This window comes from Phoca vitulina, unplaced genomic scaffold, assembly GCF_004348235.1.
Source record: "Phoca vitulina isolate PV1807 unplaced genomic scaffold, GSC_HSeal_1.0 scaffold23, whole genome shotgun sequence".
NCBI classification, from domain to species: domain Eukaryota; kingdom Metazoa; phylum Chordata; class Mammalia; order Carnivora; family Phocidae; genus Phoca; species Phoca vitulina.
The window spans coordinates 17,797,589-17,813,897 of NW_022589726.1; the positions used below are offsets into that span (position 1 = coordinate 17,797,589).

Sequence of the window (16,309 nt, forward strand, 5' to 3'; positions counted from 1 at the left end):
AAGGTACACTTTATAAAAGGAAGAATCCAGTTCTTCACACTGCTTTGACTCCTGTGGGATGCTGATATTGTGCCCTATAAAATTCAAGTAATTGGGATCCTAAAAGACAGTGCTTAAAAGGATGTGGTTAAAATTACCACTAATGATTTGGGGAGTGAAGAAAGAAAAGGTTGCTGTTTCTGAATTGACATCTTTCGCACAGAGCATTTTAGTTGGTAGTAAAATAAAGTTCAGCAATGGACTCAGTTACCTGAAGAAAGTGAATTGACCAGGGGTGCCTGGGTGGCTCAGTCGTTAAGCGTCTGCCTTCGGCTCAGGTCATGATCCCAGGGTTCTGGGATCGAGCCCCGCATCGGGCTCCCTGCTTGGCGGGAAGCCTGCTTCTCCCTCTCCCACTCCCCCTGCTTGTGTTCCCTCTCTCGCTGTCTCTCTGTCAAATAAATAAATAAAATCTTAAAAAAAAAAAAAAAGAAAGAAAGTGAATTGACCCATAAGACATGGTATCAATGTCCTTTGATACTGCAGCAGTATAACTCCAGCATGCTGAAATTGCCGTAGATGCCTTTCTGTAATAAAGGGAATCTGGTGTCTAACAAAATAGTGGAGAGGATACACAAATTCTCATTTACTCGAGTAATAAAGTATACTTTGGAGATGGAGAGGGAAAGGCATCAGATCATTCAGAAAGTCTGAAGACCCAAAGGTGATACAGTTTTTGAACAGTTATTTTCATACCACTATATAAAACTTGACCCAACCACTCCAACAGGAATTTACTGAGCACCTACTGTGTGCTCACCACTAGGCCAAGCCCCAAGATGGGGCAAGTGGGAGGGTAGAGAATAAGTGTAGGATACATTTTTAACCCTCTACGGGTTTACAGTGTACTTTAAAGGATAAAAATATGAGACTACAGGGGGCGCCTGGGTGGCTCAGTTGGTTAAGCGACTGCCTTCGGCTCAGGTCATGATCCTGGAGACCCGGGATGGAGTCCCACATCGGGCTCCCTGCTCAGCAGGGAGTCTGCTTCTACCTCTGACCCTCCTCCCTCTCATGCTCTCTGTCTCTCATTCTCTCTCTCGCAAATAAATAAAAAAATCTAATAAAAAAATAAAAATAAAAATAAAAATAAAAATATGAGACTACATAGGCCAAAATTCTGAATTACGTGGTACGAACCATTGAAGTACCATACAAGTTTAGGAGAGAGAGATTACTAAAGAGGCATGAAAGAAGTTCTCAAAAACCAATTGAATTTCAGCTGGGCCTTGGAGAAATGGTAGGATTTGAATGAACAGAGGGGAGAGAGGAAGACATGGCTGAGAATAGGCAAATTGTGTGGGGGCACCAAACTGAGAACAAGTAGACTTTGCAGATCAGTAGAGAGAGTGACCTAGATAGAAAGCACCAGTGAAAGAATAGGAAAAACTAAGCCCTAAAAATACAAGAGGACCAGAAACGAATGCATTTTATATTCCTTTAAAATCTCCGTTCAGGGGCGCCTGGGTGGCTCAGTCGTTAAGCGTCTGCCTTCAGCTTGGGTCATGATCCCAGGGTCTGGGATCGAGCCCCGCATCAGGCTCCCTGCTTAGCAGGAAGCCCGCTTCTCCCTCTCCCACTCCCCCTACTTGTGTTTCCTCTCTCGCTATCTCTCTGTCAAATAAATAAAAATAAAACCTTAAAAAAAATAAATAAAATCTCCTTTCAACACCCTTCTCATCAGAATCAAGATTTTCAGTGATATAAATCCCCTTTGTTGCCATTTTGACTTTTTCTTGTTGTCTTAATTTTTGAAATTGTATTTGTGTCTTATTCTAAGCACCTCACATTAGAATATTCGCAGTCCTGTATGGACCCAGCCTCTAGTTCCATTGGAAAGATTGGGTATTTAAAATACCCACTCTTCAAGGGCGCCTGGGTGGCTCAGTCATTAAGTGTCTGCCTTCGGCTCAGGTCATGATCCCAGGGTCCTGGGATCGAGCCCCGCATCGGGCTCCCTGCTCAGCGGGAAGTCTGCTTCTCCCTCTCCCACTCCCCCTGCTTATGTTTCCTCTCTCGCTATGTCTCTCTCTGTCAAATAAATAAATAAAATCTTAAAAAAAAAAAAATACCCACTCTTCTTTTGGATATAATGAAAATTCTGCCACCATTATACACATGGACTAGAGTTTTATAAGTTGGGGATGCTTTGTAGCACTTTAGTGATATATGCTAATTGGCATTTATTCAGCAAATATTAAGTACCTACTGTGTGCAGGTCCTGTTCTAGGTGCTTGGGATGCTTCCATGAACAAATAAATGAAGAGGATCCTTGCTCTTGAAGAACTTATATTCTACTGGATGGCTTCATTGCTAAACCAGCTATCAAATAATGTCTTTGCTCTTAAAATTACTTCTTTTTACAGTGGACTAATTTAGCTGACACAATCTTTAAGACTCTCAAACAGCCTTCTCCAAACAGAAAATCCCTTACTCCATAGACAGAGGAATTTACCCTAGGTATAATTTGATGGGTTTTTCTCTTCCCGTCTTTAGTTTGTCCTTCTCCTTCACTGCCCTGACAACATTTTCTCTTGGAGTATTTTGGGAAGAAGTTTCCTGTTCTTATTTTTCCTCTATAAATTACCTTGCTCACACATACAGCCTATGAACTGCCACTGCTGTGGTTGTATTTATTTGTTGAACAATTCTGTACTTTGAAATGATTCATTCAAGAGCCATGAAGCATTCAAAGCAGGATGTGTGACTCATTTAGTAAATAGCAGCATCTTGAAGTAGAGAACAGGAACCTAGGATTGACTAAGGTACAAATGAAAGTTATGTTGGCTTTGAGGTATGTTTATTTAGTCCTTTGCCTTCTTCTCCCATTCCCTACTTTCCCAAACAAACAGTCTCTTGCATTGGGAATAGAAGCACTGCAATGAGGGTGGGAAGCATTATTAGGACTGTTGCAGATCTCCTAGTTTCTCCTTTCAGAATATGTGATCAACTGAAGAGATGAAATAATGTTCATAAAAAGGTGGGATATTCTTTTCCACCCTGTTTAGCATTGACATCACTATATTTTAGAGCTTGTTGCCCATAGTGTTTAGGCTTGCTGTGGCTTTTTCATGCAATTTTCTTTTCATCAAATATGTCCATGTGTAGATACTTTAATAAAAGAAAGCTATTCTGTTCATGAAGTGCTGTCAGACCCAGAGACTTTGGAGAAAGGGATAGTTAGGTTTCAGCATAAATGAACTTTCAGACTATCACAAATATAAACTCAGTTCCTTGTATTGTTCCCTGATAGTTTAGGCATTCAGGGCTCATTTCCTAATAACCAAAGAGTTCTAAGTTGTCTCCTTCCCCCAGTCTGCTCTTCTAAAACAAGGAAAGGGACATGTATTAATCATAGGTCAAGGCATTAGAGCATTTTTAAATATGAGGCAAATCCACATGGAAACTGGAGCTGTGGTGGCCAAAAACAACATTTCAGGAATGAATTTGGCTAGGGTTTGAGTGCATATTGCACAGAAATTTCATTGGTCACAATGCTTTACCAAGGATTTAGCTTGAAATTATTACATTTCTAATGCCCATATGCTTGTGCCTGGCTCAGAGTCAGCAGGCAGAAATTTAGCTCTAGTTTGGCTTGAGCTCTCCTTTGCCCTGAGCCTTCTCTTCAGTTCTCTTTAGTGCTGTTATTTCAAAAAGTTTCTAGTAGACTAGTTTAATGGGATTAAGAAAAGAACTCTCTAAACGTTGACTTATTTAGAGTTATTCTGCAAAGAAAAACTAAGTTTTACTACAATATCTGTCTTGTCTACCTTGAGATTAAAAATGTAGAGAACTAGGGGCGCCTGGGTGGCTTAGTCATTGGGCGTCTGCCTTGGGCTCAGGTCATGATCCCAGGGTCCTGGGATCGAGCCCCACATCCGGCTCCCTGCTCAGCGGGAAGCCTGCTCTCCCTCTCCCACTCCCCCTGCTTGTGTTCCCTCTCTCTGTCAAAATAAATAAAATCTTAAAAAAAAAAAAATGTAAAGAACTAGCCATACATGCTATATGCCAGGCACTATAGTATTTTATGTAATTATTTCATTTAAAAGCTTAAGAGAAGAGGGGTATGAGGAAGCCTTTTGGGGTACCTGAAATATGTCATGTCTTGATCTAGGTTGTCATTACATCGGCATTTACTTATATAAAAATTCATTGATGGGACACCTGGGTGGCTCAGTTGGTTGAGCGGCTGGCTCTTGGTTTCAGCTCAGGTCATGATCTCGGGGCCCTGGTATCGAGTCCCACATCGGGCTCCTTGCTCAGCAGGGAGCCTGCTTCTCCCTCTCTCTCCCTCTGCTTGTGCTCTCTCTGTCAAATAAATAAAATCTTAAAAAAAAATTCATTGAGCTGTATACTTAATATGTTTTTTTGATGCATGTTATATATCAATTTTAAAAAAATTTAAAATCTTAAGACTTCATTCACTGAGATGTATTCCTGATTTACAGTTCCCACCATCTTTATTCTTCTGGCCATTCCTAACTCTTGATTTAGCTCTGTTCATTTAGTCAGTTTGCTAGTAGATAGGATTCTGGCTTCTATCACAGAAGGATAGGTGAGAATGAAACTGCCTAGAAACAGAAAGGATTTTTACCAAAGATCTCCTGTGGAAAATTGTTAATGAAAAACTGTACTTTCCCTGCCCACTCTGCAACTGATGCCAGTTTTCAGATTGATCCTCATGCCCCTGACATTCCATTTTAGGTTTCTTAACATTTCTTAAACCAAGAAAATCTCCATTGGGGAGTAAAAATCAAAAGTAGCCAAATTGTTTTGATTTGCCTCTTCTGTATTATCTCTTTGTAACAGGGCAATGTGTGAGAATTCCACTTAATTTGTTCTTCTCCCAATTATAGTGCTTTCTGTCTCTGTCTTCCTAATTTCTCTATCTTAAGTATTTGCAGATCTGTAGTACATCAGCCATTTTATAAAATGAGGTTGGGAGTTTTCTGCCTGTGTTTTTTTCCTTCCAAGTTTTAGATCCAAAAACATGTGTTGGCAGTTTGGCAAGGGAAACTAAAAAACAGCCTTTTTTTCCCCCTTGTTTCTTTTTCTCTTTCCCTGTTACCGTGTAACAGAATTTCTCAACAAAGATACAGTTCACATTTTGAGTCAGATAATGCTTTGTTTTAGGGCACTGTCCTGTGCATTTCGGCATATTTATCAGCATCCCATGCATCTATCCTGTAGAGGCTAGTAGCATCCTCCGGTTGTGATAAGCAATAATGTCTCCAAACATTGCTAAAATGTCCCCTGGAGGTCAGAGTTGTCCCTGGTTGAGAACCACTGCCATATAGTATAAACTGTACTTAGAGAAAATGGGTTTGGGGGGCAAGATTCAAGATTGGCACATGATTAAAATTCCCATCAGATCTTTGAGAATATTATCCAGATCAGAGCTGTCCAAAAGAAATGTAACGCAAACCACATATGTAATTTAAAATTTTCTAGTAGCCACATTAAAAAGTAAAAGTAAACAAGTAAAATTAATTTTAATAATAGTTTATTTAACCCAGTATATCTAAAATATTATTTCAACATGTAATCAACATGAAATTAATTAGATATTTTACATTCTTTTTTTTTCTTTTTTTGTACTACATCTTTGAAATCCAGTGTGTGTTTTGACTTATAGTACATCTCAATTCAGACTAGCCACATTTAAAGTGCTCAATAGCCATGTGTGGCTAGTGGCTCCCATATTGGATAGGGCACATCTGAATCATCTTGGTCTATAGGGTGCTCATTACCACATAATACTTCACCTCATCCATTTATGCCAAGAAACTGCCCTGATTCATTTACTTGAGCAAATTAGATGCTAAACCATAGTTACTATACAGATCTTCTCCCAAGGCATAGAAATTGTCTTCTTGATTCAGTATGACTTATATTCTTTAGTCTCCATTTTGAATGATAATCAGCCCTCTGTTATCTTGGAGATGGCTAATATCTACATATTCCTTGAAAATTATCATTATTTACCCTACAACCAGAGTTAGTGTTCCTGAGTGGCTCTTTGCCAAAACCTTAGTCATAGGTAAGACCAAAGAACAAAGGAAGACCCTTTAAGGGTATTAACAAATGGGAGAGTTAGATTTTTATTTTTTGGTTTTTTAAAAGATTTTATTTATTTATTTGACAGAGAGAGACACAGCAAGAGAGGGAGAGGGAGAAGCAGGCTTCCTGCTGAGCAGGGAGCCCAACGCGGGGCTCGATCCCAGGACCCTGGGATCATGACCTGAGCCCAAGGCAGACACTTAATGACTGAGCCACCCAGGCGCCCCAGGAGAGTTAGATTTTTAAATGGGCAATAATTCAAAGAGGAAATCCTTTTGGGAGCCTCTCCACCCATTTTAATTCTATAGAATAATCTATCTAATAAGGTAAAAATTTTTATCACTTAATGATGTTAGATATTTTAACTGAGAAATTGCTTTTAGAGGGATGGTTTACTGGGCACACATTTCAAGACTGATCTAGAGAATTCTTAAGGGTTAACTTTTTTTTAATTTTTAAAGCAATTTTAAGGGTTTTATTAATTTTTTTTCCTTAATGTAATCTCTACACCCAACATGGAGCTCGAACCTATAACCCAGAGATCAACAGTTGCACGCTCCACCAACTGAGCCAGTCAGGCTCCCCCTTATCAGTTAACTTTTTTTTTTTTTAAGATTTTATTTATGTGTCAGAGCGCACAAGCAAGGGGAGTGGCAGGCAGAGGGAGAAGCAGACTCCCCGCTGAGCAGGGAGCCTGACGTGGGACTCGATCCCAGGATCCTGGAATCATGACCTGAGCCAAAGGCAGATGCTTAACCGACTGAGCCACCCAGGCGTCCCTGAGTGTTAACTTTTAATAAATGAGAAAGACTATAAGGAACAATGAAAATAATAGCCAGATCGACATTCAGTTTGATAAAAACTTTAGTATACTTTTATTCTCCCCCTTCCTACTCTAGCCATATAAAAATTGTATTAGAAATTATAAGGAGAGGGGCACATGGGTGGCTCAGTGGGTTGAGCTTCTGACTTTTGATTTTGACTCAGGTCATGATCTCACAGTCATGGGATCGAGCCCCAAGTCGAGCTCTACGCTCAGTGTGGAGTCTGCTTGAGATTCTCTCTCCCTCTGCCCCTACCCCTGCTTGCTCACGCGCTCTCTCTCTCTCTTTCTCTCAAAATAAATAAATAAACTCTTTAAAAAAAAAAAGAAATTATTAGAGATGACTGGAGCCAAGACCAGGCCAGTGCTCTGCTTCTTAAAATTCTGCCCATTTGTCTCCTCAGAAGCTCACTACCTAATTTAGTCAGGGATTCTTAACTTTTGTGATGTCATGACCCCCACTGGTAGTTTGATGAAGCCTGTGAACCCCTTTCAGGATATTGTTTTTATTTATTTATTTATTTTTCAGAATATTGTTTTTAAATTAATAAAGTAGAATACATAGGATTGATTATAAAGGAAACCAATTATTTTGAAATACAGTTACCAAAAATGTTTTTAAAATATTTGATAATGTAGGGGTGCCTGGGAGGCTCCTGACTTCAGCTCAGGTCATGATCTCAGGATCCTGGAATCGAGCCCCACATTGGCTCCCCACTCAGTGGGGAGTCTCCTTGTCCCTCCTCCCCTGCCCCTCCCCTCGCTCATGTGTGCATGTGCTCGCATGCACGCTCTCTAATAAATAAATAAAATCTTTTTTAAAAATTTGAGAACGTCAGGGGTGCCTGGGTGGCTCAGTCGTTAAGTGTCTGCCTTTGGCTCAGGTCATGATCCCAGGGTGCTGGGATCGAGCCCTACATTGAGCTCCCTGCTCAGCGGGAAGCCTGCTTCTCCCTCTCCCACTCCCCTGCTTGTGTTCCTTCTCTCGCTGTGTCTCTCTCTATCAAATAAATAAATAAATAAATAAAATCTTTTTTAAAAATTTGATAATGTCATATGTGTGCTTTTTAATTAATGCATTAGATAACAAGTTCTAGTGGTAGGTCTTGTGACTCCCATAGTTTCAAAGTAGTGATGAGTATAAAGGATATTTTGATATATGTGATAAGAAGATATGTGTGATTTCTATTACGAGTTAGGAATGTTAAACTTCAGAATTTAGTGAGAATAAAGATGTAATTTTTTTCCTATCCATGTTCACGGTTATCAGGCCCTCTGAGATGCCGATGGGTGGGAAATCCCTTTGGCCACCTTCGGTTCTTTTCAGAGCCCAGCTTTTGATTGGGAAAAAATGAATAGCTCAAGGGGGAGAACAGGGCAGCAGGGAAGGGAGTGCAGGCTGGGGTGTGCGGCAGAGAGGAACCAGAACTAGAGGACAGACTATGTAGCAAAATTATAACAGAAGGGGAGTTGCCTTTTAAAAAAATTTTTTTAAAGGTTTATTTATTTTTAGATTGTATTTATTTGAGAGAGAGAGAGTGCACGAGAGGGGGTAGGGTCAGAGGGAGAAGCAGACTCCCCACTGAGCAGGGAGCCCAATGTGGGACTCTATCCTGGGACTCCAGGACCATGACCTGAGCCGAAGGCAGTCGCTTAACCAACTGAGCCACACAGGCGCCCCAGGTTTATTTATTTGAGAGAGAGCACGAGTAGGAGAGGGAGAGAGAAACTCAAGTAGACTCCATGATGAGCATGGAGCCCGGCATGAGGCTCAATCTCATGACCCAGAGAGCGCACGACCTGAGCCGAAACCAAGAGTCTGCCACTTTACCAACTGTGCCACCCAGGCGTCCCTATGTGAAGTAAAATATTAAGTGCTCCTAACTAGAGTAAAACCTGATGGAGGTTTCAAGTCTTTCTCTCAGCTCAGTTTTGAGCAGACTTGATTTTTGATATTAGAACAGGAGTTTTGCTTGAAAGTCATTCTTCTAGATTCTAGAACATTGTGCAAAATTTTTCAAGCTACCTATATGAAATTTCCCTGAAATATACTTACAAGCATCTTTTTGAAAAAGATTGTTAGAACATTACCAATATGTTTTGAAATTTTATACCTCTGTCTAATCCACTACTCTTCCTCTTCCCCTAAAATGATGGTTTTTCTTTGTTGTAGACTAGATTCTGCTCACTTCCTTTTACCAAATACCTGGCAATCCCAGAACCTCAAGAGTGACTTATTTAACCTACAGATATCATACCCCTGGTTAACAGACTATTCTCTTCCTTTCTTCATCCCCCAGCCCCACCCTTTTTTCCTTAGGGAGAAATCTGTGAAGGAAACAACTGATGCCTAGGGTTAACCAGCAATAGAGAAAACTAAAGTTTTTGGCTAAATTCCCCCATACTTTATCAGTTTTATCCTGGATCCATCAGAAACCACTCATGCAGTCCTTTGACAGTTTTACTTTTTGATTCTTCATACTTTTAATTGAAAATTCAGTTTTCCCTTCAGGCCTGTAGGCCTAGCCTGGAAGGATTTTACACCTTAAGCTAGCTTTAGTGGTGATAGGGCTCACAGCAAATTTGGGGAAAGTATCTACTTCCAGGTAAAATAAAGGAACTTAAACTGAAGTTCAGTGTCACTTTTTTTTTTTTTTTTTTTTAATTTATTTATTTGACAGAGAGAGACACGAGAGAGGGAACACAAGCAGTGGGAGTGGGAGAGGGAGAAGCAGGCTTCCCGTGGAGCAGGGAGCCCGATGCGGGGCTCGATCCCAGGACCCTGGGATCATGACCTGAGCCGAAGGCAGCCGCTTAACGACTGAGCCACCCAGGCGCCCCTCAGTGTCACTTTTTTGACTGGATAGGAGCTGGGATGGGTGGGGCTAGCTCCTGTCTATTTGGTTTGCAGTCAGGAAGCATTGTGGAAAAAAGAGCTAAAGGTATTTAGTGTGTGTATCTAATGAGGAAAGTAAAAAGAGGGGACTAACCAGTCATTATTTTTAGAAACAAAAAGACAAACAGAAGCATGTTTCAGAGGCTGGCTGGTGAGGGAGCTGTGGGAAGCTGCGGCATCCAAGCTGTTCCTGTGTTGCAGGCATGTTTTAATGAAGGAACCAGGCCAGCCAGCCTCAAAGGGAATTTTGAGGGTATCATTCTTTTGAATTACTGCTGTTCATCTGTTCTCTTCACCTCCCCCGCCCTAAAGAAGGGGTGGGAGCATAAACTACTGTCCAGTATCCCTGTCTTAGATGTCATAAACTGAGGCCGACCTAGCCTCACCTTTTCATTGTCCTTTCACCCAAACCCCTAACAAATAAAACCTCTATACCATCTCCTTTTCCCTTCCCTCATCCTGCCTACAGGCTTCTCCCTACCCGAACAAAAAAAAATTTGCTTGCATTTTTATTCTGTCATTATATAGCCCGCAGCATTTCACTGGCCCCTTTATGGCTGATGGAGCCCAGGCGGGCTGCCCGATGAGGGAAGACAGCATTTGGCCGATGGGGCTGCTGTGTGCCATTGCTGCTGGCCATTGGGCCTCTGTCCTCTACAGCTCCATCCTGGCTCATTAAAACCCTGAGCCAAATAGCTGGGCAGGCTCCTGCTGCAGCACTGTGGGGGCCAGGAAGTTAAATGGTTCTCCTAATCCTGCATAATTTATCTCCCTGTTAGCCCCCTCATAAATAGTCCAATTCAGCCCTACCATGGAGAGCTTCATTCTGAATTTCCTATTTTTGTGATGACCAACGAGTGTCCAGCCTTTCCCTTCTCCTCTCTTTATTATTATTATTAAAAATTATTTTCCCCTTGTTCGCTACGAGCCTTGCCTAAACGTTTTTTTCATTTGGAGCCTCCTGCCTGGACCCCACTTCACCAGCAATCTGTCCACTTCTCTCGTTTGGACCTGATATCACAGAGCAGTTGGTGCTGCGGCCCTCCTCTTTTCCTCTCCTCACAGCTTTCTAGTGCCTCTTTTTCTCCTTCCCCATTTTCTCCTTTAATCCATCTCCTCTCCTTTTCCATCACTTTCAGTTTTTTCTCCTTTCCATTCCCTCTCCAGCCCCTCTGTCCAGGGACCATCCTTATTGCAGGATGTTTGGTAGGACATTATAAAAGGGCACTGAATCGCTTTTTTTTTTTTTTCACATCTCTGTTTCTGTTTCGTTTCAGAGATTTACAAACGAGGACCACCTGGCAGTTCATAAACACAAGCATGAGATGACATTGAAATTTGGCCCAGCCCGAACTGACTCAGTCATCATTGCAGGTATTTGCTGCCCCAAAAGCCACGTGCCTTGATATCACCAGACAGTTAAGATTAATACCAGGGACCAGATGTACTGGGAGCTCTACTCCCCTTTTCCCATTAAGAGCCCTTATGTGATCTGCATTTAATCAGGAAAAAGGAACACTACAAGCCCCCAAGTTTCAATTGTGCCCTCCATTCTGTTTTAAATACAAGATTGTGTTCTGCAGTTTTTGAGGTGGGTGTGTGGAGGTTTTGTCTTGGCTTTTTCAGTCTATTCCCTCCTTGCCTTCTTTTTATTAAGACTTTGGAAGATTTACAGACAAAAGACGCCTTTGACATTTCTCTCTACCCACAGTGAAGGGGTGAACAAAAGAAAGCAAGAAAGCCGACCTAGCCTGGCTGCTTCTCTTCCACTGGGTGTCAGTTTCCCCCAAGCAGGCAGATTGTCAGTTTGTAAATTCGTCTTGCCTTGTGAACCCAGACAGCATTGAGGGCACATTTCCAAAGCTCAAACAAGACATTTAGTCAATGGAACTTTCTAAGCCAATTTGGGTGACCTGGAACCTCTTGCTGGTTGTTTAGATACTGTCGTGCTTACATATGCCATTCTCCAGAGAGCATTCTCAGAAACTGCTCTCAAATCGTGCAGCACTTCTGTCGTGCCATTTTTAACTAGACAGACATACAAAACAAAGTGGGTCTTTTCTTTTGATACTATGAGGGGTTCTGATTTAGCCTGAGTTAAGCAGGCTTACTCCAGTATTTAGCCAATAGGGGATTTAGTTGATAGTTATTACACCAGTTAATAACTCAGATAAGACACAATTTTTCTAAGTATTACTAGCCAAAATGCAACCCAAGATATAGTGAAGGAAAGAGAGAACCTCCTTCTCCATACTTTTCTGTGTGAAGAAAGGAACTTGCCTTTACAGATCTCCTAATCCTTATTAATTCAGCAAGTATGTATTGAATAGCTACTGTGTGCACCAGCCACTTTGCTAGGAGCTTGTAGATTATAATTCCTGGAAAAGGACATGAGTGGGGACATTGTCATCGATGATCCTTAAGAAAACCTGTAGGAAATCCTTAGGGAAGAATGGATATGGTATAAAAATATATGTTGGTAGTACATACTTAAATTTATTAAGTCAAGGCATATATACATGAAAAAATTTTTAGTACAATTGAATAATTCAAACAATATAAATACTAAGAGAATGAATATTAAGTTGAATTAATCAGAGAGTTTATGAAAGAGATACATTTGAGGCAAGGTTATCAAGTTGGAAAGGTTATTTCAAAGGTGGAAAGGTCTATGCCAAGTCTCCAAGAGTGATGAGAGAAATCGATACAGGATAGTCCCAAGGAGAGAAAGTATTTTCCTGTTATTCTTTGCATTCTGTTCTGGAGTGCTCATCCCATTGCACATGACTCCAGTTATCCTGTCCAGGCTGGTAATTCTCATTTCTCTAAATTGAGACTTTGTGTCCGACATGTATTCCAATCCCTTATTGAACGCTTACTTGGCTGTCTTTCTGTCATTCAGATCTTCCTGCCCCCCCATGCCCCATTTCTGAACTTCTCTCCTTGTCCCCTAAACCTTCTCCTTCTCCTTGTTATTCAGTGGTATCAGTATTCTCAAAATCTTGAGTTGTTTAAAAAAAAAAAATCTTTTTTTTTTTTTTAAGATTTTATTTATTTATTTGACAGAGAGAGACACAGTGAGAGAGGGAACACAAGCAGGGGGAGTGGGAGAGGGAGAAGCAGGCTCCCCACTGAGCAGGGAGCCTGATGCGGGGCTCGATCCCAGGACCCTGAGATCATGACCTGAGCCGAAGGCAGATGCTTAACAACTGAGCCACCCAGGCGCCCCTAAAAAAAAAAAATCTTGAGTTATTTTATTCTTTCTTCACATTCTCTCTGTTCTGTTCCTTCCACCACCTTCATTACGCTTGGGTTTCTCCAAAGTCTCCTAGCTGGCCTCCTTGACTGGTTTGTTATTCTAATCTTGCATTCTCTTGAAAAGCCAGTCTTGGGGCACCTGGGTGGCTCAGTCGGTTAAGTGTCTGCCTTTGGCTCAGGTCCTGATCCCAGGGTCCTGGGATTGAGGCCTGCATCGGGCTCCCTGAGCCCGCTTCTCCCTCTCCACCCCACCCCCCTGTTGTGCTCTCTCTCACTATCTCTCTCTCTCTCTCTCACTCAAATAAATAAAATCTTTTAAAAAAAGAAAGGAAAGCCAGTCTTCCCTAAACTCTTCTGCTTTGCTCAAAATCTGTCCTAATCTGGGGTACCTGGCTCTCTGGCTCAGTTGATAGAACATGAGACTCTTGATCTCAGGGCCATGAGTTCAGACCCCACCTTGGGGATAAAGTTTACTTAAAAAAAAAAAAAAAAAACCTAAAAACCATCTCCCTCTAAATAAAATGCTCTTAGATTTAAAAAAAAAAAAAAAAGCTCAAACCATAAGAGACTCTTCTTAATCATAGGAAACAAACTGAGGGTTGCTGGAGGGAAGGGGGGTGGGTGATGGGCATTAAGGAGGGCATGTGAAGTAATGAGCTTTGGGTGTTATATGCAACTGATGAATCACTGAATTCTAGCTCTGAAATTAATAATATATGTTAATTAATTGAATTTAAATTTTAAAAATCTGTCCTAATCTTCCTATTTTCTTTTACTTTCAAGGCTGTTTATACTTGGACTCTCAGGCTTTCTATAATCTATAATTCTATAATCTACCTACCCAACTTTGTATACAACTTATATACCTGACTTGATTATCTTTTTTTTTTTTTTTAAGTAGGCTCCACACCCAACGTGGGGCTTGGACTCATGACCTTAAGATCAAGAGTCACAGGCTTTACCGACTGAGCCAGCCAGGCTCCCCCTGACTTGATTATCTTTACGCTAGGCATACCTTTTCCTCCTCACCTATATGTGGTCCCCATACCCTGCCTCTCTCTATGCCTTTACCTGCCTTACTCCTCTTACCCTCCAAATCTTCTCATCTTTCTCCTGGTGAAAACCATTCTTGAAGGCCCAGCTCAAGCCCCACTTCTTGAAACTTCCTAACTCTTCTGTCATTAATTTGTCTTTATTTAATTACTCTAACAAATTTATTCTCTACTACACATGGCACCTATTTTTTTGTATACTATGATGCTGTCTATGTATATTGGTTTATTTCCTCAACTAGAAAACATTTTCATTGTTCCATAGGGCAAGAGCCATGTCTTATATATTTGGGCAAAACTCCTATACTCCTATCCCTGTCTTCCCCCAAATTTACCCACAAGTATATATGCATATAGCATCAAAACATGTAGAAAGTATTCAGTAAACACTTGTTGATTTCTTTAGAATCATCAGAGCACACTAAAGGTTTTTATATATTTTCTGGCTGGTTGTTTGGGAGCAGTTTGTATGGGTCTCAGGTCAGAGAAGCCAAAGGCCCTCTTCTGCCATCACCATGCCCTTAGCTGCCCCGTCCTGTTTCACTTGAGTTGTGATTTGTGTGTGCCCTTACTAAAGAACTCTTGAGCATAAAGGATGATATTACCTCCACTCACCCGGGGATGGAGGAAAAGTGGCTTCATCATTGGCCAACCAAAGCTTCCAGAGGACCTTTTAAAACTATTTTGGGAGGTAGTGGTAACTTTTCCAAACACTCTGATTCAGAAGAGGTTTTGTTTAAATTAAAAAAAAAAAAAAATTATGCTGTTCCTTGGAAAATCCCAGTGGACTATTTCCAATCGATCATGCTAAAGGGAACAATTTTAATCCCAGGTCTCACTCCTTAAAACGTCATTTAAACATTGTTCTATTTCTGTCATTCAATTTAGTGGTTTGGGGTATGAAATGAATCCCTGAGGTGACTAGCATGTCAAAGAAAACCATCATAATAGAAGTTTAGATCCAGGAACAGAATTCAACTGACTTAAGAGAGAAAAACTAGAAAACCAGAATGGGGAGAGAGGAGCTCAAATCTAAAATTCAAGTTGCTTAGAAAGTTCCCATGGGTTACTGATTGCCTTCCTCTTCCCAAGGGCAGAGGCACTGTTGAGGAAAGATTTGTGCAGCCCCTGAGAGGATATTTTGGCTGGCAAATCTAAATCCAAATATCCTGGTTTCCGGAATTTGCTCTGGGCCCAGGTCTCTGTAAAATGAGCTCTATTGTTTGCAGTTTCCTTTTCTAGCTCATGATCTTGCTGTCTTGTTCCCCAGCCCCTAGATTTGCCTGGGATGCCTTCAGAAGGTAACAGACCCTTACCTCAGTGACCACTGAAAGACAAGGCACCATTTCTTATTTGGTAGCTTTAGCAAGCAAAGTCAACCATCTGATCCTCAGTTTCTTCTCCTCATCAGATTTTAACGTCCATCTGCTTATACCTGCTCACTTCAGACCTAGCAGGGAGTAAGTTTAAAGAGAAAATGTCGCTTAACTGTTCTTGATTTTCAGATCTGGAGGTTTCACAGACTCCACCTGGGTGGGTGGTTTTGTTTTGTTTGGGGGTGAGGGAGGTGAAACCAGCCTCTGGGAGAAAGGGGGTTACAGGGATAGTCACACAACAAAACATCATCCTGTCTTCCCTCTGCCGGCCTCGAGGCCGCACAGCACAGACACCCTCTGGTGGCCTAGCACTGGCCTTCACCTGCTCTCGCTCCGTAAAAGCAAACTTGCCCTAACACAGAGACTCTTTCCAAATAGAAGAATAAAAATGTGTTCTCTATATACTGTCAAGTTTTAATTTCAGGTCCAAACTAAAATAAAGTTTCCTTTTTTTTTTTCCCATGTCTGCAGATCAGACTCCTACTCCGACTAGATTCCTGAAGAATTGTGAGGAGGTGGGGCTCTTCAATGAATTAGCTAGCTCCTTTGAACATGAATTCAAGAAAGCTGCAGATGAGGAGGAAAAAAAGGCAAGAGGCGGGACTTTTGCTGACAAACTGGCAGTGTTCAGATGGAGGCTATTTTCAATGTGCCCTGGGATAATTTGCTTAGTCGGTTAAAGCACAAAATTATGGGCTTCGTTCTTTAGAACCAGATAATACCCACTAATCCAAGTCAGCCTTCCACATCTTCAGGGGTTCCAGATGTGATGGATCAGCACAAGTCTGTCTTTACCAAAAATTAG

At 41.3% G+C, this 16,309-nt stretch overlaps 1 protein-coding gene across 4 annotated transcripts in view; it reads left to right on the forward strand.

The window, feature by feature from the left end:
- Nucleotides 1-16,309, forward strand: part of LOC116642180 (cyclic AMP-dependent transcription factor ATF-7) — an 85,865-nt gene that overhangs the window by 49,574 nt on the left and 19,982 nt on the right. For 3 of the 4 annotated variants that reach the window (XM_032420306.1, XM_032420307.1, XM_032420308.1), the window contains exons 3-4: nt 11,096-11,192; nt 15,976-16,094. In XM_032420306.1, the coding sequence (XP_032276197.1) occupies nt 11,096-11,192; nt 15,976-16,094 (216 nt within the window). The remainder of the gene's footprint in view (nt 1-11,095; nt 11,193-15,975; nt 16,095-16,309) is intronic. The other variant, XM_032420309.1, reaches the window with a different exon arrangement.